We start from the raw sequence: 21,078 nt of genomic DNA on the forward strand, positions 1-21,078 counted from the left end.
TTTAAGCCGCAGCCGGACCCCTATTCCATTCGAAACAGGGGAACCGGCCATGGCCTCCTTCAGCCCCCCGCAGCCTCCGCCGGCCCTCTCGACCTCTCCCTCCGTCCCCTGCTCGCTCTTTTTTTCTCCTTTTCTGGCTCTGGCAACGGATCTCGTTTTTGTTACCGGAACCATACCGCTGAGCCGCTGGTACGACTTGGATTGGCCGGAACCGCCCAGTTCAGGACAGTTCCGCCGACCTTGTCATGATATTGACATAAAGAACTAAAGAAGCTCTTTCTCTGTTAACCCAGTAACAGATGGCAGAAACCTCAATCCACATGATGAGAAGGCAGAAAGTCTAAACATTGTTTGAAAATTTGCAGAAATTATGAAAGGATTACATGCAATTTAAATAGGACTATAACTGAAAGATAAATGGAAAAATAAATTAAGAAAATAGTCATATATATGGTAAATAATACTCACCAGCTCCTCAGTACGATCAGAAAGTACAAGAAGTTGGGAACCATTTCGAACAGCTTCATCAGCTGCTTCACAGAGTTCCACTAATGTTCTTTCCAGTGAACCATCTAAGCCCCTCTGAATATCAAAATATGTTGGCAATACTTGAGGCTTTAAATTTGAATCCTTCATCAACAAATCAAGTTCCCCTTCATTCAGCACAGGACTCGGCAAAATAACCTGAACAATACAATAATATCATAATAAGATGCAAAAACACAATAACATGTTATCTAGAACAGGATTCAAATAAATAAGGAATAATTTCCAGGATACAAATTAAGTTATTATGTCAACAAAGAGTTACATACCTGAGCAGCATTCTCAGGTCCAACCTCTAAAATATTTCGACGTTTTCCAATATTGACCTCAAGAGCCATAACTAAGCCTTCTCGGAGGGGGTCAATCGCAGGATTTGTAACCTAAAATGATGACCATGTATAAGAACATGAGTACAAGGAACAAATAGACAATAACATTTTATGATATTTGAATAATATATATTACAATAAAGAGATAATTACAAAATCATCTATCCAAAGGAGATGGAAATACCAAGGCTGGATACAACTGATACTGCAATAAGACTTGAGGCATGCTAATAGGTTAATATATGCATGAGTAAAAAATGCAACTTAATTACTGATGCCACAAAAACTCAATTTTGGAAGGCATGCCACTAGGCTAACGTAGAGATACTTACTGGCTCATGCAGAAAGTCAAATGGTTTCAAGCATCCTATCAAACTTCTATATCACTATATATATTCACTTCATATTGGTGGATATTAAACTTGACAAATGATAAATAGTGAGAAAATTGAGAAAATTTTGGTCATGGCCTCTCGAAATACTCAACAAATCATTCTGTTCTTTTTTTTTTTGAAAAAAAATGAAATAGTAATAATAATAATACTCACCAAAAGTGTTTAGTAAGATCAATTAGAAAATTTGCAGAAATCTAGATAAGACCAAGAAACTAACTAGAATGTGAACATTTATTTAATAATGTAAGATATGCAAGTACCATCACTGCTATATACAATGCAAACTACCATCTTGACTAGTAGACACATGGAGGCATAATATGCACTGTGCCGACGTTATTCCAGCATTACATGCATGGTTTTGTTGCATGTCAATGCTTGGCACAAAGCCCTGCCAAAGCTGACCAAGCACTGGCATAAGAAAGCACATTACAGTATTTATCATGCCAGCACCAACTATGAGCACACAAGTCCTTCATATAAGAGTAGCAATGCCAACCCAAATAATTACAACAAGGTTCAATGGTTGTGCTTATGGCCCACAATGGTTAGTTATCGTGCATGACACTATGCATCTCAGTTTACTTCTATAAGTACACTCACTTTCCAATAAATGACTAAGAAAGAGAGAAGCAAGGTTTTCCGTACTGGTCGGTACCGTACCATACCGATATTGAACTGGTATGCAATTGTACCATACTGATACTCCGTATGCCTTGCCGTCTCATACTATATTGCGTACCGACATTGTAATAGGATGGTACTGGTATAGGGTCTAGTACCGAGACGACAAACCTTGGCAAGAAGCATATAAACAAAAGAGTCTATTTATTAAATTTATTGCAAACAATATTATTGATGGGATAACAACCATTTATCAAGCGCTCCTTCATGTTCAACCACATGCATCTTGTTTGCTTAGCACTAGTATGAGAATAACCCCAAGAACAATAACAATGCGAATGTAGTTTGAATGCAATATCAATGAGAAATAGGAGGAAGAGACGAAAACAAGGACATTTTGCTTCTGTGTAGTAATAATGATGTACGCCTCATATTATTGTGCATATGTGCCATTATTCACCTTAATCACTACTTATCATCAATGTGCTCCCTTACTTTCTCCATTCATTCAGGCTATCTTACAAAGTTATATATGGATATAGTAATGGATTATTTAAAATTAATGTTTTTTTGAAGATTGGAAAAACATCCTTTTTACGTTTTCTAAGTGAGCTCCATGTGCGCAGGAACTTGTAAAGTAATATTGGATAAATTCACAACAAAATTAATTGTTTCCCAGTGATATCGATGTTAAAATTTACAATCAAGGAAGCAAGAAGTTCACTGCAAAGTAGCAGAAGTGCAAATATTTACAGCATTTAGATGACCCCTGACATTAGCAAGTTTAGCATTTTGAGTATAACAACTGCAAACAGGTGTTATCGTATGTTAAAGCAATATTTATTTTAACAAATAAATATCAAACTCATTGGTAAACATCTCTTGTACCTAGTGGGCAGAAAAGATCATGCTGGATTAGTAGTTAATTCATTTTAGGCATATCAAACTGACCTGGGCAAAGCGCTGCTTGAAATAGTCGTAAATCATATGTGGTTTCCGAGATACGACAGCTAATGGAATATCATCACCCATGCAAAATGTCGGCTCCTTCCCTTGGGAGGCCATTGTCTCAATGACCATCTGAACATCTTCACTTGAGTAGCCAAATGCCCTGGTTTTACCAAAGCAAGTAGTTCAAGAAAAGGATCATATATTCAAAAAAGAAAAGTAGATGACTTAGGAAGAAAAGTAAATTCTAGTTTTATCATTAAAGAATTATAGTAACCTAGCTCTTAGACATTGCTTTGGGGTAAAAACATCTCTTTAGGTTGATGCAAACATGCATATGAGATGGAAGAGCATTTTCATGAGAATACAAAATCTCAAAATAAATCAAACTATCTAAAAGCTGATGTTATGTAACATCAACACATCTTATTAATGGATGCACACAAGCAGGCACACATGCAAGGGCATGCTCAAACATGCATTCCCAAGTAGGGCGCAAGTTCACTAAGAAGCACAAGCAATGGATCCAATATAATGTGACGAGGGCATAAGGATGTCAAATGATGACATTTAATCCTAATCGCTAACATGTGTAGCACTGGATTCTTGGAAATTTGAGAAATACTTCAATCACTGCAGTAGAGGGAGTACGAATGTCCATAAATACTGTCATAATGCAGGTGCCAAAACCAAATGTGCACTGTAGAATTTATACACCAAGATATGGTACATCTCAACAGTTAAGCGTGAAAATACATCTTACTGGAATGCCAGAGAAGACCAAAACCGAAAAAGTAATCGTTTGAAGCTGATGCAAAAACAAAGATCACAACAGTGCCTATGAAATGGTAGGCATAATAGAAGAGAACGAAAAGGCATCAGCATTGGAAGTAGAGTCTGTGGTGCAGCAACAAACTGACACCACAATCAACGACATGAAAGCAAGAAAGACAGAAAGACCGGGTGGCCAGCTAGTTCAGGTCAGCTTATGCAGGGCTCACCATCATGTGACTAAAGCACCAAGCTTAATAAGGGTAGGACAGGAAAAATTGTCATTCTATCAAATAATCATATTTATGATGATAAAACTTTATCGCACTATTTAAGATCACCTATATTTTATTTACCAATCATTCCTGCCAAAATCTAACTTTGGTACCACAATAAGTTCTTTTAAATCATTTCTTGCAACTTCCATCCAAGGTTCGTCGTCTCGGTACCGGACCCCGTACCGGTGTCATACTAGCACAGTGTTGGTACCGTATGGTATGAGATTTTTTGGGCATACCGATACTCGGTACATCATTCGTACCAAGTACCGGTACCGAATCGGTACGGTACAGTACTTTTCAACTAGGGCTCCATGTTCATTTCTATTTTCATTAAAGCTACAGCAATTTACTCTATTCTCATTATACAGATGGTTTGCTTTCATCATATTGATTTTAAGGCCATTAGCCTCTAGATTTCCTTCCTAATTCTAAATAAGCAAGTTTGTCCTCATCTTATCAATCAACATCATGTCATCTGCCAAGAATAGATATCATAGAACGTTTCCTAAATACTAGCAATAAGCCTATAATGACTGATCTAAAAAGATATGGCTCAATGTTGACTCTTATTGTAAGCTTACTAACTTCTAGCCTTAATACAACTACTTTAAATATGGTTCGCCATACCAACTCAAACCGGACGATATGGGGTGTACCATACCGGTTCGATACCAGTACCTAGTATGAGTGGCATATCGATACTCGGTACATCAAAAAGATCCCGTACTATACCGACACAATGCTAGTGTGCCACCAGTACAGGGTTCGATATCGAGACGGCAAACCTTGACTTCAAATGCATTTCATTTCCATAGCATAAATGTCCTCAACACTCTTGGTTTAATATCTATGCAGAAAGTTTTCTTCAATGCCCAAGAAATTACTTTTCGAGCCATTCTAGCATATATTTTGAGAAAAAAGTTGTAACAACTAATGGAGAAAATTAAATCCTATACACATAATGAAAAGAAAAACTGACAAAATATAGATCGTATTAGTTGTCAGAGTAGTATAGTTTTATTTGTCTCAAGTAAGATTGATGTGCAGTACAAATATAAAACAGAATCATATTTTGATAAAAATTGATAATTCGGTCATATTAAGAGTTAATAACGATATAAGACAATGTAAAAATCGGGGCTTGAAGTTATGCTCTAAGCTCCGAAACTAAGACCAAAATGTGAATGGTCAAACTTTGAATGGAACCAATAAAACTAGGTTTGGTTTTGGAGTTTTAAGCGAAAGAAACATATCAGGCCAATCCTACAGTTTATATGCCTATTTATGCATTCCATTTCTTCACTTCTCTAAATGTCAGGAAGCATTTTTCCTCAAACATAAACTGTTTAAGAAGATAACGAAGCATTTCAACATTAAATTTTAGAGAAAATTGGAGAGAAGTAAATTGATTACAAAGTTCCTATCCTAGAACTCAAGTCTTATGACTCGTGAAAATTTAGATCCATAGATACCAACAATTGTCAAACCGATCCAAACCAGGAAGTTTGGCCCATACTGAATTGAACCAATGCAGAATTGGAATGGTTCAGCAAATTGGGGACCTCCCCCCTCCCCCCCCAAATGACCTCCCTTAAACCTAGGGGTGGCAATCGGGTCGGATCAGGTCATAAACGGGTCGGGTCACATGCAGGTCGGGTCAGAAAATCATGAACCTGAACCTGACCTGTTTATTAAACAGGTCAGAAATTACAACCTGAACCTGACCTGTTTATTAAACAGGTAACCCAACCTGACCCGTTTAACCTGTTTAATAAACAGGTAACCTGTTTACCCAACCCGACCCGACCTGTTTAACCTGTTTGCCCAACCTGACCCGTTTAACCTGTTTAGACCTGTTTAACCTGCCCAACCCAACCTGTTTAACCTGCCCAACCCGACTTGTTTAGACCTGTTTAGACCCGTTTAACCTGTTTAGACCTGTTTAGACCCGTTTAACCTGTTTAGACCTGTTTAACCTGTTTAACCCGTTTAACCTGTTTAGACCTGTTTAACCTGCCCAACAGTTAAACGGGTTAAACGGTTTAAACGAGTCAGACATCTAAAACCCGTATCCGACCCAATTAATAAACAGGTTAAACGGGTCGACCTGTTTACGACCCAAACCTGTTTAGGCCAAACCCAAACCTGTTTATGGCGGGTCGAACACGGGTCGGGTTGGCGGGTCGGGTCATATTTTGCCACCCCTACTTAAACCTCTCTCAAAGATGAAAATCTCCTATGCCCTAGCTCCACCGCTCTCTCTTTTGACGCTAGCTACTGCCTTGAAGGTAGGTCCTCTCTCTTTCTCTCTCGACCATGTCGGAGCCAGCAATCGAAGGGCTCCAGGCAGAGGTGCTTCCTCTTCCCTCTCTCTAGCAATGCCCCTTCTCTCTCTCTTGACTGCAAAGCGGGGTTGGCGATCGAAGGGCATCAAGAAAAGGTCCTCCCTTTCCCCCCTCTCCAGCAACACCCTTTTCTCTCCCTCTCTTCCTTCCTTCGTCCCTCTCCCCCTCTTTGCCTCCTCCCTTTCCCCACTTCGGTACGCCCCAAAACAGCATGATATGGACCTATTCTATATAAAACCGGTGGCCGGTCGGTACAAGATACAATACCAGTTCGGCAAACATTGACATATACTATATTGCTAGAAATTAGAAAAATGATAAATTATCCTCTTACCGTGATTCAAGGTCTGCCAAACCGAGCCGAACCGCCCAATTCAAGCAATACCAAACCGACCCGGTGCGAAACCAGGTCGATTTGCTATTTGAAATCGGTTCTAGCCCATAGGGGTCGGAATCGGCCAGTTCGCACCGAGTCAAGAAGCATTGTGGCAATAATGCTACAATGGCCTGCTGGAGGCTTTAAAAGCCCCTTCAGTGGCATTGGAAAAGCTCGAGAAGGCCTTCCCAACGGAATTTGACAGAGCCAGAGCTTCCACTTTCCAAAAAATTCACAAATAACACCAATTCAGGCTATCAAAAGGAAGAGCCAAGGCTAAATAAGGTATGCTTCTTCTCTCCTATCTCCTTTCTTTTGGAGGGCTTGAAAAAATAGCTTAAAAATTGCAAAATAAGAGAAGATCATGCCAATTTTTTAAATTTGGATTTGATTTTTTTATATGTTGTAAATCTATAGACGATGTACACGTTGACATAAAAAATTTTATATTTCGAATTATATATAATTATTAAAAATTAAAAATATATTTCGGACTAAGAGAGGATAATTTTTTAAAAAAAAAACTGTAAAATCAGAAACGTATTTAGAAGCATGCAAGCTACTCTATATAATAATTTGGTATCCATCTATTCAAGTTTTGATGCAATCATAAGCACAGTAGCCTAGGCCTAAACTTAAAAAAAATTAAATAATCTTTTATGCGTGTCCAAGGGCCTAGAAAAATATATGTAGCATCCATTATTGGATTCTACATGGATCTGAGCTGAAATTAATTTTTTAAATATTAAAAATTAATTTTAAATTAAAAAATAATTTAAAATATATAATTAATACCAAAAATAAAAAAATTAGTAGTACGTATTATATAATTAAAAAATAATTTTTAAGGTAGAGATCATATTTTTTTAATTTATGATATATAAATATTTTTAAAAATTAAAAATTATTAAAAATATATAAATAAATATAAAAAATTAGGGTTATAGATTAGATAAATCATATATATTTTCTGAAGTAAAAAAATTATCATCGTATTAATATTTTGTTAATTTTGAACAATTGATAAACTGACGTATTTGATAAACCTGCAGAAATGGAGCCATCAAGAAAAAAAAGACCCAAAGCGTGATATTAGCTGGAAGAATACGCAAATATTCTTAGGCCGGCACGGCAGTGCAACTGGTGCAACACAAAGTTCAAGAAATGAGGGGTCACCAGGTTGAAGCAGCACTTGGCTGGTGGTTATCTCAATATATCTATATGCCGAAAACGCCCACAGAAGGTTCGGCAACTGATGAAGCACTTCACTGATTTCAGAGCAACGAAGAAAATGGTTGCCAAGAAAAAGATGGAGGTGGACCGCCGAGCAGCAGAGCCACCTTCCTTTCACTCCAGAAAGTCAGAGGCATCCGCTCCAAATGACGAGGCACAGATCTAGGCTGCCATACAGGCGAGCCTGGATGATCAGTAGCAGCTGGATGAGGTGGCCAAGCATAGTACTACGAGTCGGGCTCCGATTCTGCGAGTAGCAGGGCAAATCTAGACTTCAGAAGGACCTCCTCAGTCAGAAAAGCCGTTAGCAAAGACGGTGGCTAGATTGCATATATGCTGGAGGCTTTTAGTAGCAAAAAAAAGTCATCCAGAGAAATTCCACAAGAAGCACCAATCTACGATTTAGATCCACGTGCCTTTTCCATCAGAGATTCGAAACAGCAAAAGGTTGACTCAATGCTAAAGAAGGATAAGAAGGATATGTGGTGAGCTATTGGATCCTAATTCTACTTTAGCCACATTCCAGCGAATGTGGCAGACAATACGTAATACAGGTTTGTCATTTCCACCATATGGGTTGCCAGTCCCAGTGTAGATTCTCCAGGCCCGAAGGACATATACGGTGAGCTTCTTGACAGTAATAAGGAGTTAGAGAAATGATTAACTCCTACAAGAGCAAGTAGCCCGCATATGAATTGACTATGATGTGTGATGGCTGGACCGGTCCTATTAGGCAGAGCATCAACTTTCTAACATACGGTGATATGAAGACTTTCTTCCACAAGTCGGTTGATGCTTCTGATCAAATGCACAATGCCACGTACATCCTCAAACTTATGGAGAAGATGATTAATCATATAGGAGAGGAGAATGTCGTGCAGGTCATCACTGATAATGGGCCACAATATAAAGCCGCCGGAGAGATTTTTGGAGCGATGGCCACATTTTCTGGACCCCATGTGCTGCACATTATACAGCCTCATATTGATGGACATTATGAAGATTTTAGGATGCAGTAGATAGTGAAGACAGCCCAAACCATCACCAGGTATATTTATAAGCATACTTGGGTCCTTTCACTGATAAGGAGGTATGCATGAAAAGAGATTTTGAGACCAAGAGCCACACGATTTGCTACCAACTACGTTGCACTTGATAGCCTTCTTGAGAAGCAAGCAGCCATGTCAGATATTTGTCAGTCCCGAGTGGCATGAAAGTAGATATGCCTAGTACGACGCTGAAGAGAGCAGTGTCGAAGACTTGGTGGTAAGGCAAACATTCTGGCAGGCCGCTGCGATAGTGAAGGCTATCAGACCATTGTATGAAATGCTTCGAACTGTGGATAGCGAGAGGTACTCCTAGATGGGCTTTCTGTATCACATGATGAAGAGGGCAAAGGCCCAGATCATGGAGATAGATCCAGCCCATGCCCAGGAGTACATCGGCATCATTGAGCGGCGGTGAGACTACCAAATGGATAGAAACTTAGATTTAGTAGGTAAGCAAGAACATTGAAAATTAGATTACTCATGTACTTGTATAATTTTACTAAAACGGTCTCCTCTATGTGCAGCATGCTACCTGAATCCTCGGTTCCAGTACAGCATAACTGGAATTGGTATGGATGACGAACTTCTGACCACTCTGTATAATGTCATTTACAAGACGGAGCCTGATCCAGAAGTCGCGACCCTATATCTAAAAGAGATAACTTAAGTGACATGTGCAAGTTAACCGGTACCTTCTATTATGAACATACTACAACACGGTTCTTTTTCACATACCAAATTATTTGGAGAAGGCAGCGACAGCTTTGGAAAGCAAGCAATTGTCGTAAGTAAGAAATGTATGAATCTACGTATGTTATACATCATGACATTTATCTGGCATTAGATGGTTACTAATATGGTACTATCTTATATCTATTTTTTTCAATATTTTTGCAGCTGAATAATGGATTATTTTGGGCTGTTCGCGAAAAATCTTAAGCGGATAGCTGTCTAGATCCTCTTCCAGACAGTTTTCTCGAGTAGCTATGAGCGCAACTGGTTCACTTTTGCTCTCATCCACAGCAAGCAGAGAAATTGTTTGACACAAAAGTGCCTCCATGACTTTGTATATATCCACTATAATATGAGGTTGAGGCTTTAGTGCATTCAGAAGTAGAGCTCAAGTATACAGATCCAATCCATAGTGCTTTCGCTGATGATGAGGATGATCCTATGATCGGATAGCCTGTGGGCCAGCAGCAAAAGCCGGAGCTTGATGAATGGGTTGAGCGCAATATACCACGCATTCCTACAACTGATCAGCAACAGTCACAAAAGAGCCAATCACCACATGACTCCTTGTTCGAGATATCCTCTCAGAGATATGATCGAGAGATGCTTAGACAAGGTTACCACGCCATCCGGTTGACTCAGTCAGGAGAGTAACAAAGCTGGGCAGAAAGACACGAAGGATAAGAAGGCAACTATCCAACACATCAAAACTAAAAAGCACCTGCAACCCCGATGAAGAGTGTCGACGAGTCCTAGAGCAGCAGTAATGACAGTTCTGATGCTCATTGATTTGCTGGCCATAAAGAGAATAGAGGATAGAAGACCATTGTTTATGAGACACTCGTAGGGTAGCCTTCGATAGACCGGTGAGTCCCAGTTTACGCATGCTACACAAAATAGAAACCACGGTGCACAATCTGGTAGAGCCCGCGAGGATACGATTGCATATAGGAGACGGACTCTTCAAGATCATTCAGGAGGACACGATGCAATTGCAGATGACCTCGCACGTGGAGTAGGATCCACAGACGTATCAGGTTCCGAGTCGTATACTGAATCCTATTATCCGCAGCCACAAGTAACCAATGACTCATACGGATACGGATATGAATATAATACATATGAGAAATCTTCCGGTAGCTACTACCCTACGCAGCCCAGAGCATCTCACAGGTCAGATTTTGCTACCGGCAGCAGACATATTATCAGCCAGAGGACCTGTCAAAGCCAGAACTTCAGCGAGAAATCCGAGAGTGCTTATAACCCGGCGACGTTCCTTATGGGATGAACGTACAAAACTACGTCGCTTGGTAAGATAGGTAGGTTGATGTGCCTCCTAACTATGCTTATGATCTCAAAATCTACGAGTCATCGCCAGTAGATCCGATTTTAGATATCGGTACGTATGTTGTACTTTAAATGTATATAAGTGATTGTATTATTTTATATTTTTTACATCATTACTTAATTGAGAAAATTTTATGTTGTTCCTTGTAGCATGCAACATCTCACTAATCATTTTATGATTTGTATAATTGTAAAATAATAAAATGCATCATTAGGTTAAACTAAAATCATAGAAACATCAAAAAAATCAATAAAATACCAAAAAAAATCAAATTGCACTTAAAATTATTGAAAAACTTCAAAAAGATTAATTACCAATTAAATATTCTTGAAAAGCAAAAAAAGGGTGTGCCGGTACGGAACCAGCACGCCCTAGCCCTAGCCGTATCGGTTCCTGTTTGGTACCGAACTAGACCGACCGTCGATTGATACGGGTCCCGGTACCAGTTCGGTGGTCCTTGTCGTGATTTTTTTTGTAGCGGAGACATGATGCCCCCATAATCCCAAAAAATAATAAATATGCTTTAAGAATGTTCTCTAATTTTTATCCTCTTTTTTATTTATTTTGTGTATATTCTTCGTAAATTTTAACCAACAAGAGCGCTTTCTACTTCTAATAGGCCATGAACTAGATCAGAATCATTCTCAACGAATCCATGACTGACGCACATATTTCACTTCTAGGCGATAGATAATGTTACAAATTTCTTTCTGTAAGAAAGATAATATGATGACGCAACGAGATCATGTGATAGCTTTTCAACTGTCTGTGGCAGAGGTTATGAAATAAAAGTCCATTTGATGTATTTAATATTTTGCAATAAAAAGTACCAAAATTAAACTGAAACTAGTGGAAAAGCATTGAAACGAAAATTCATTTTGTTTTGATAAAATCAAAAACAATTATCAGTTTTTGAACCTTCGTAGATGCACGTCAAAAATAAAAAAGATACAGCAAAAATCATAACATAGTCATATTAGGAAGGCCGGTCCAATTTATGTAGGAAGACAAGGTGGTTGTGATACCATGTTCAAAAAAAAAAGGCAAAAAAGGAAGGGACTAACCGATGTCCTATTCAAATACAATTCAATAGTGGAGTTGTTAGTAAAGTGTTATACTTGCAAAACCAATAGAACAATAAAAATATAGACAATAGTACAGATATGCATTTAATAATGAAGAGCTCATATACAACTAACAAATTCTCTAACTACAATATATGATATGATGATGATGATGATGACGCGCACAACGACATCTTTAGGTAGATAAAATGTAGTACCAACTACAAATGTCTCCATGCTAATTAAAATTCACAGAAGATACAAGAAAATGAAAAGGCAATAGTCAATAAAACAGCTAAAATGATACCAACAACAAAAATAACAATTCCTGTCTGGGTTAACCTGTGATGCTATTTAGAGCTAAGACAATGCCCTCATGTAATGGCAAATCTCAAAGCACACAATTGATATTTAAAGGTTGAATGCGTGAGGCTGAGCCCAAGTTGCCGGCCAGCACGCCCCCCTATCCATGGTATGTTGAACCGGCACGTATCAACCGATTCTGCACGTACCGTACCCGTACCGGGGCCAACCGGTACGGTTTAGCCGTGAAAAACGGTTCCGACCCTATAGGGGTTGGAACCGACCGGTTTCCGCTGCGTACTAGTAAGAACCGGACCGATTCGCACCGGTATGCGCAGGGCAGCACGCCCACACGTGTGGGGAAGAAGAAGAGGAAGAAAGAGAAAGAAAGAAGAGGAAGAAGAAGAGAAAGAGGAGAAGAAGATGTATCAGTACCAATCCTCGCGCGGGGAAACGCCCTTCCTTGCTCGCGGGAGAAGGGGGAAAGAGAGAAGAGAGGAGAGAGGAGAAGAAAGGAGAAGGAGAAGATTCCGGAAGAAGGAAGAAGAGAAGGAAAAAAAAAGAAAAAAAAAAGGAATGCGGCCGCGCGCGTCCCGCGCGGGGAAAACATGTGGTAACGTGTCCCGCGCGGGGATCCTACGGCGGACCGGGTCAATACCGGTTCAATACAGCCTGAACCGGTACCAACTCGATCTAGGTCGCCACCGGTTCGGCATACCCTGCTTCTATCAGGTTGGCAGTGGAAGAAAGATATGTAAAGGACAAATGTCCAAGTTGGGGCAAACAATGCAAACTAAAGAATAGTGATCCTTAACTGTTGGTGTCTTAAAGCCATTTCATTGTCCATAGCAACAGACGTGAGAAAGTTGACGGGCTTCACGGTACGCATATTTTCACTCAACCACTTTGCATAGGGCTTCGCTGCAGCTACTCTCTTTTTAACATCTGTATTTTCATAAACCTAAACAATAAGAATAACAAAATTACTATATTAGAACAAGTTTAAGGATTTTAGGAAAGAACTACAAAAGGAGACATGCATAAAAAGCACATCGCATGCATCCCATCTAAAAATCTATAGGAGAATAGATGACAAAACTTACAAATAGAGTTGTCATGATAGCACAAAATTTTACATATTAGTAGTTCATGATTAACAACATGCAAAATCTCATATATCAAAAGAACACATTCAACAGACCCACGCAAACACACACACACATATACATATAAGCATATACATGTACATTTGGTATAAATATATGTCTATATACATGTACATGCGGTACAAATATGTGCATTAATATATACATGTATAACCATATGCATGTATGTGTATATGCTCCTTTTCTTGGGTGTGTATATGTGGTCGAAGTATATGTTCTTGTCCACTTATTGTGGAAAAAAAAGTACAGCATAGTGTGCATATTAGGTTTAATGTCATGTAATAGTTGTTCAAGTTTAGCTCATTTACTCTTACTTTGTAATAATTATAGGTAAGTTGGTGGATCAATTTGTAAATATGTGGAATCATATCCTAAAATTTTTATCATCAGCATTGAGCAAACTTAAGAGGATTATTTATAATTAATGCAGCAGAATGATATCTCCATGGTCCAAAGATTCAAACTCATAAAGGTACTTGTTAGTAGCAATAAGGTACATACAAGTCACTAACTGTTGTAGTTTTTCGCATATTTTAACTAAATCATAGGCTCAAGTTTCTCTGTCAATTTCTGCGAATTCATTGCCTAGTTCAGCATGCTATTGTATACGATCTTTAAACTGACTTACTTGAGAACAGTATATGTTACATATATACTTGATGCAGCTCCATATGTCATCACTAATTGCCAACAAGTTGAGCTATTAAATACTTCAAAAATAGTCATCATTAAGTCCATTATCTGAACTGGGCTATTAAATACTTCACGTCTCTTGTATCAGTCAAATTAACACCTCAAAAAAAAAGCTTAAGAAGAATCACTAGCAATACTAATAATTACCAAAATCTAGATTGATGATTTCCCAATGAAAGGAAAAAGAACAGCAATTAGCCAACATATTTTAAATTTTTCAGAGACCATATATATTTGTTTGTGTATACGTATGTATATACATGTATACATACAGGAATATCTTTACCACTTCAAAGAATACTGAATGCTAAATTATGCTTCTGTGCAATCATAGATATGGATGTAAATGCAAACCTGACCACTCTGCAGATCAACAGTAATCATCATTCCCGGACCTAATCGACCTTTCATTATTACCTTTGTCTCATCCATTGGCAAGACACCGACCTGCAATTTAACACATAAACAGCAAAAATCATGCAATGCATCATTGATCCTTATACCAAGAGCTAGTGGGTCTGATATGCACATTTTCACAATAATAGTGGAAAATCAACAAGTATTCAAATAGCATCAGGAGTAAACATTCAACATTGTGAAGCAAATATATAGCAATCCATGATTTCAACTGCCAGCCCATTATAGGCTACGATTGCTTATCAGGCATGCTTCCAACCCATGCCAGCATGTATTGACCTGCACCAGTGCAGATTTAGTTACCTGAAGCAAGAGTGGGTGCATAAGCTGATTCGGGTGCTGATATAGGGAAGTGAATCTCTTAAGAAAGCATAGAATAAAGAAGCAATTATGAGGCGGGCAGCGTGATGAGCTAGATAAATTTCAAAGCAATTTTTTTTGGGTAAAGAAATATTGCAAGCAAATGAACCATCGTGGAGCATCAAAGTGGACATGTCAAAAGTGAAGGGAAGTAACTCATTCACTTTTCCCATAAACCAGGAAAACGCTTGCAAGATAAGTCATGCTCACATTTAACACTGAAGTCCAGAAAGGTTTGCTTGATGTTGTATCATGATTGGTTTGTGAAGCGCACCCAATTGGAGTCATATATGACCTACTTAATCTCTGCAGTTTCGCATGCACATTAAGCTAACATAAGTGTGCAATCTGCGAGTATGGCTGGGTTCCAGTCGGGTTGAGATACATATATCAAGGCCCATGGGGCCTGGCTCGAACGGTCGAACCCGACCTGCAGAAAAACCACGGACCCATTTTACTTGGCCCAACCCTTCGTATTGTATGGGCAGGCTATTTTGGCCAAAAACACTTTACAAAGTAAATAAGATAATAATATAAATCACAAATCTCTAAACAAATATTACATCCAATGGCTCAAATCCACCCCACAAATCCACCACTTAAAGATATATACTGAAACTAATATAATATAATATATACCCCCTGAAGGCTTGAACCATGGGGTCGAGGAGCCCTGACCCGAACCTGACCCGACTGCTCAGAGATCATGTTTGGCTGATCTTTACCTGACCCACAAACCCAGCAGGTCAGATTAGGCGGGTGGAGGGGTCCAGGTCGGGTAAAAAAAGTTGAGTCAAAAATTATCAACCCTAAGCTAACATTCGTTACACCGAATGAAGCAGCACAAGAGACTGCATTCCTTGAACACTTCTTTTAATCTCAGTGCTAAATGTTTGCTGATATTTATAGCATGGTTCATATTTCTTCCATCTTTACTTTCATATAGAAGGGACCACTGTAATGTCACTAATAAAACACAGCATGTAATACAGAATATTTTCTTTGGAGAAATTGGGTAGATGTTCACTGAATAAAGCTTAGAAACATCTGCTGGCAGTATCCTTTATGAAATGAAGATAACAATGTTCTGGACATGTTTGAAATTAATGAAATTCTAAGAACACACTCTTAAAATAGAAATTGAATAGTAAATGAAAAGTATAACCAAGTACCTATAAAATGAGTGAATATATTGTTTACCTCAGATGCAACATAAACTACATCATCTATTGTTCGCCAATATCGAGCAGGACGAAGACCATTTCGATCAAGACAGGCCCCTACTGTTTTTCCATCACTAGATCCATCAAAAGATAGTAATTAGTTGTCTATCTTTAGTTGCTAAAAAGCATGTTCTATCAATAACTAAATAAATCTTATACTAACAGAGTACAAACTGCTTTCTTTATTTGTGTTCCGAACTTTATGGCTAGAAATTTACTTTCTTGCCAAATACTTCTAACTTACAATGGTATGTTAATATTGACTAAGGAAATATCTTTCAGCTACAAAGTCATCCTTTAATGGTTTATTATCTATAATTATAATTTTGTACAAAGTAGCTTGAATTTAAAAGTACATTTTTTAACCACTTAGTAAGGCCCTATATGATTTATTTGCATGAAACCATTTAAATGCTTAAGGACCAGAGAGAAAAATTAAATTGTTTTGACAACCTTGCCCTCTAGGGAACTCCTAAGTTTACAGCTCTAGTTCGTATACATGCATACAGGGCATGGAGGGAGTGGGTGGGTGGGTAGATGGGCAGGGTCTTCCACTTAATTGCATGCCATTACCCAACTATACATTTTGTGTTAACTGCAATTGATTTTATGTCAAGAGGGATAAATGCAGTAGCAAGTGGAATCGACATAAATCATACTCTTACCAGCATCCAGTCACTAATTATCACTTGAACGCTCAAGAAAAAAAGTATAGTTGCATGTTTCTAAATAAAATTTACATTAAAAGTAGATCGATATAAAAATGATTTCTACTTGTTTTCCTTAAATACAACAAACTTGAATACATATGACCACAGTATGGAGGGGTACAATACCAACATTCTCTGCAAAAACTCTTCCCAGGGGCAACACAAATATACTACCACGGCAAAGAGAAATGTATTGCAAAATGGATAGCAAGAAGCAAACAAAACATAAGAAATAACAATTAGAAGAAGGAAGGCAAGATTGAATAAGGGAATAGAAGTACATGTGCACTATAGCCATGATTCTTTCTGTTTACAACAACCACTATAGTAGAATAACCAGAATATCGCCTAGAGCAGCCACTCCCTCTTGTACCTACTTTATGTTTATTATTGTAAACATATGGGCACGAAAAGAGCCAGATACACAAGCAAAGGATAGAACAAAAACCACTGCTTATAACAATTATAAAATTATATTACAAAAACCACAATCAACCCATAAATCTCAACTAATGACTAAAACAACTTGTAAACTTACAACAGATATGACAAACACAATAGATCTCTAAGTTATAAAATACAAAATACCTGAATAAAAGTAAGGCAGGTCCATCCCAAGCTTCCATTTGTCCTTTATAATAGTCATAAAAATCAACAACCTAACATTGCAAAAGAGTATAAACAAATACCTGTTACAAAAGTTTAATGGTACAAATGGAAACATGGAATAGAATGTATTCTCTAGACAAACTTTTAATCATATAAACTCTGTTGACATAAAGCAAGAGAAGAAGGAAACAGTAAAGAGACATATATACATCTAACTGGAAAGAAAAAGAAAGAAAAGAAAGAAAGAAACATATAAGCAACCTTTTGTCCAAGCACATTAAAAATAATACACAAACCCTAGATCATATTGGCAAATCTTACCTCAGGATATTTTATCATCAATGTTGGATGATTCTTATATGCCTCAGGTACAAGAATCATCAAAGCTTCTGCTGGGCTTCGACCACTTCTTAGCAACAACTGGCCACAAAGAGACAAGTATATAACTAACCCATCCAAGACATGAAACTACAAAACTCTTAACAGAATGAAAACTGAAACACTAGAAATTTACATAACAGTTTCTGATGTTACAAATGAGCGCTTCAAAATTTCATGCAAATTTGAACACTTAGAAACTTAAAAGACAGAGGTATTTCTCCATGTTCAGACTTTTATGCAGTTAAGTTGTTTAAGATCAGATAATGTTTATCCCTATCTTAAGTATCTGTTCATAACTTCATATAGAGGAATATCCTGATTGCTATGTCAATAATCAATGGCTGATCCTAATAATTGATGATCTACTATCAGCCTGTGACTCTTTCTTGATGATCCCTCATCTCCTAGAGGAGAAATACACTAAACATTCTTCCTCATTCCAATGTAAAGGTCAAGTTTCATGCACTCTCCCATACTGACATAAGGTTATTTAGCATTACTACCTACAGATGCCATATTTACTATTCTTCTTTATCATGATAGATAATAGCAGTTTAGATTGTGGAAAATATGTCATTCTCATGAATAGGACAAACATATTCAAATTCATTATCAATGCAATCGATTCTATTACCTTAGATCTGTATTACATCTTTATATCTGATCTACCAAGTTGCTTATAACACATATTACCATGCACTTCAATAATTAGGCAGACCGTCATCACAAATTCAACAACCATTACTAGGAGAGATGGGAGAGCCGGTGGCTAATTGTCTCATAATGCAATACTTCTCATGCAGGACCATTTAATAACTGCTCATATCAAACCATTTGCTTCTTCAATAATTATTGACTCTAGCATTCATTTCCAACACTTGCACCTCAAATTCCTCTAGTTACCAGAGTATGTTACTTGTGCTTTTTCTCCATATATGACACTCATTTAAGCCAAAAGCATGAAAAAGAGACTATCAGTTTAATTGAACTAAAAACCTAAGGGAAGCACGTTCTGGATCTCAAGGACTGAACATTTAAGAATTGTTGAAAGTAGTACGCGGTACCGACTGTACCGACGTACCGGTGGGCATCGGTACCGGTACGGTACCGAACCAAACCGAGCTGAACCGGTACTATACCGATGGGGCTAAAAGCCAAAAATAAATTTGGAGCCGGTACGGACCGGGTCGGTACGGGCCGGTACCGGATCGGTACGGGCCGGTACCAGATCGGTACGCATCAGTACCGGTCGGTACAGGCCGGTACGCATCGGTACCGGTCGGTACGGTTCGTTACCGAAATATGTAGCTATACCGTACCGGTAGGGTCCGGTACCGGTATGTACCGGCCGATACCGACCCGTACCGACCGGTACGGCAGATCATTGTTGAAACATAACTCACACCAAGAAGCATGGTATGCCAATTCGGCCCGTACCGGCCGATTCAGCCCGTACCAGACCGGTTTGGTTCCTAACCGGTCCGATATAGCAGTGGAATATGGATCCAGCCCCTTTGGGGTCAGAACCGAGAAAAAAAGAGGCGTACCAGTGCGAACCGGAGTGGTTCACACCGGTACAAGTCCGGTACCGCATTGTACCGGTGCGAACCTTGCCAGGAAGGAAACAAATAGCTATATCGATTCAAAAAATAGTTTTGATTTGAAACTCATACATCAAAGATCATAGAAAAAGAATTATTAGCTGCATGAAGCTTCTATATGGGTGCTGCTCTTAATATCAAAACTTGCTACCTCTCAAACTACCAGCTTCGAATGCTTTTGAGTTTTCTAGTGCTTGACGACCAGCTACTGAAGCCATGGATCTATTTAAATAAACTTTTAATTTCACTGAATGCACATTCCATCATAAACATGCCCTGTTTCATACCAGTTGATCATGTTAACGAGATTATGATCAATTATCAAATAGCCTCACCATATGTGCTAGCCAAAAATATGGAGCATAAAGGTATTACAAAATCAGAATAAAAATCTGATACTCTGGTGAAAATTGAAAAGCACAATTTAAACTCAATAACCCTCAAGACGATAAATTAGAGCAACTTTCTCCTTCATCTATAGTTTACAAGATTTTTCTTCGTCTTGAGACAGCTAGTACATATAAAACTAAATATTTTTGAAACATATCTCTTGTTAATTTTCACCCTCCATAATACTGTTCTTTTATAAACTTATATATTTGTCTAAAGTAGCCATCATGCAGCATGTCTTTTACAGTAATTGTAGAATGTTTGTCCCAGGAGGTAGCCCATTTATGAAATAACTACAATTTGTGTTCAATAGATGATTTTCTTAGTTAGCTTGAAAGAAAAACTTAACCAAGGCTACAAAGTTAGGTCACCTGATCATAGTTTTAGCTTTACCTCCAACAAAGTGTTCAAAGAATGGCTTGTCTTCAGATGTTAATGCATGCAAGCATCGTAACATGAAGCATGGTACATTATCCATGAAAAACACAAGTGTGTTACTCAAAACTCAATATTTATGCCTAAAGCCTAAGGCCCAATTCTCTGCAACTTCTAAAATGAAGTTTCCTCATATGCAAATAAGGAGAATCCAAATATCTCCACTTATGGAAGTTCATTTTCCTAACTAGATGACAGACTCCCAACTGATTAAACTCGACATTGTCACAACATTAACAAGAATTGAATTCCCTAGATATTACCTATGTGTTTTATCCTCTCCAAAGTTCTCCATACCGGTCAATACCGTACCATGCCGATATCAAACTGGTATGCAGTCTCGTATCGTACTCGGTATGTCTCATCGTCTCGTATCGTACCATATACCAATACTGTAATAGGATGGTATCGGTACGAGATCCAGTACCGAGATAGCGAATCTCTCTCTCTCTCTCTCTCTCTCTCTCTCTCACATGTGTACGTGTTGGCACGAGGGGTCTGTAGGAGAGGCCTGTAGGTAATGGGCTCCACAATGGGACAGCCTCCCACAAATGCCACTAATACCCAAAACCTTGGGGAAGGTAGGACTCAAACGCATGCCTTAGGTACGACACCAAGAGACTTTACCTACAAGGTAGACTGGCACCTTCATGCCAGGCTATCTAGTTGAAAACATCATTAAGTGAAGCTTCTGGATAGGTTTAGTAGCCAAAGATCATGTTCAGGCCCTATAACTAATATGACCCTTT

The 21,078-nt window shown here is 38.4% G+C and overlaps 1 protein-coding gene across 2 annotated transcripts in view; it reads right to left on the bottom strand.

Moving 5' to 3' along the window:
• The window catches only part of LOC103701654 (ferredoxin-dependent glutamate synthase, chloroplastic), a 50,001-nt gene that overhangs the window by 21,728 nt on the left and 7,195 nt on the right, over positions 1-21,078 (bottom strand). For both annotated transcript variants that reach the window (XM_008783801.6, XM_088713418.2), the window contains exons 5-12: positions 17,844-17,942; positions 17,502-17,572; positions 16,181-16,277; positions 14,558-14,650; positions 13,160-13,305; positions 2,846-3,005; positions 816-926; positions 469-684 (exon numbers count right to left, since the gene is read on the bottom strand). In XM_008783801.6, the coding sequence (XP_008782023.2) occupies positions 469-684; positions 816-926; positions 2,846-3,005; positions 13,160-13,305; positions 14,558-14,650; positions 16,181-16,277; positions 17,502-17,572; positions 17,844-17,942 (993 nt within the window). The remainder of the gene's footprint in view (positions 1-468; positions 685-815; positions 927-2,845; positions 3,006-13,159; positions 13,306-14,557; positions 14,651-16,180; positions 16,278-17,501; positions 17,573-17,843; positions 17,943-21,078) is intronic.

Source organism: Phoenix dactylifera, chromosome 17 (assembly GCF_051530095.1).
Source record: "Phoenix dactylifera cultivar Ajwa chromosome 17, Ajwa_hap1_PhDact_Kaust_v1.1, whole genome shotgun sequence".
In the NCBI taxonomy this organism is placed as follows: Eukaryota; Viridiplantae; Streptophyta; class Magnoliopsida; order Arecales; family Arecaceae; genus Phoenix; species Phoenix dactylifera.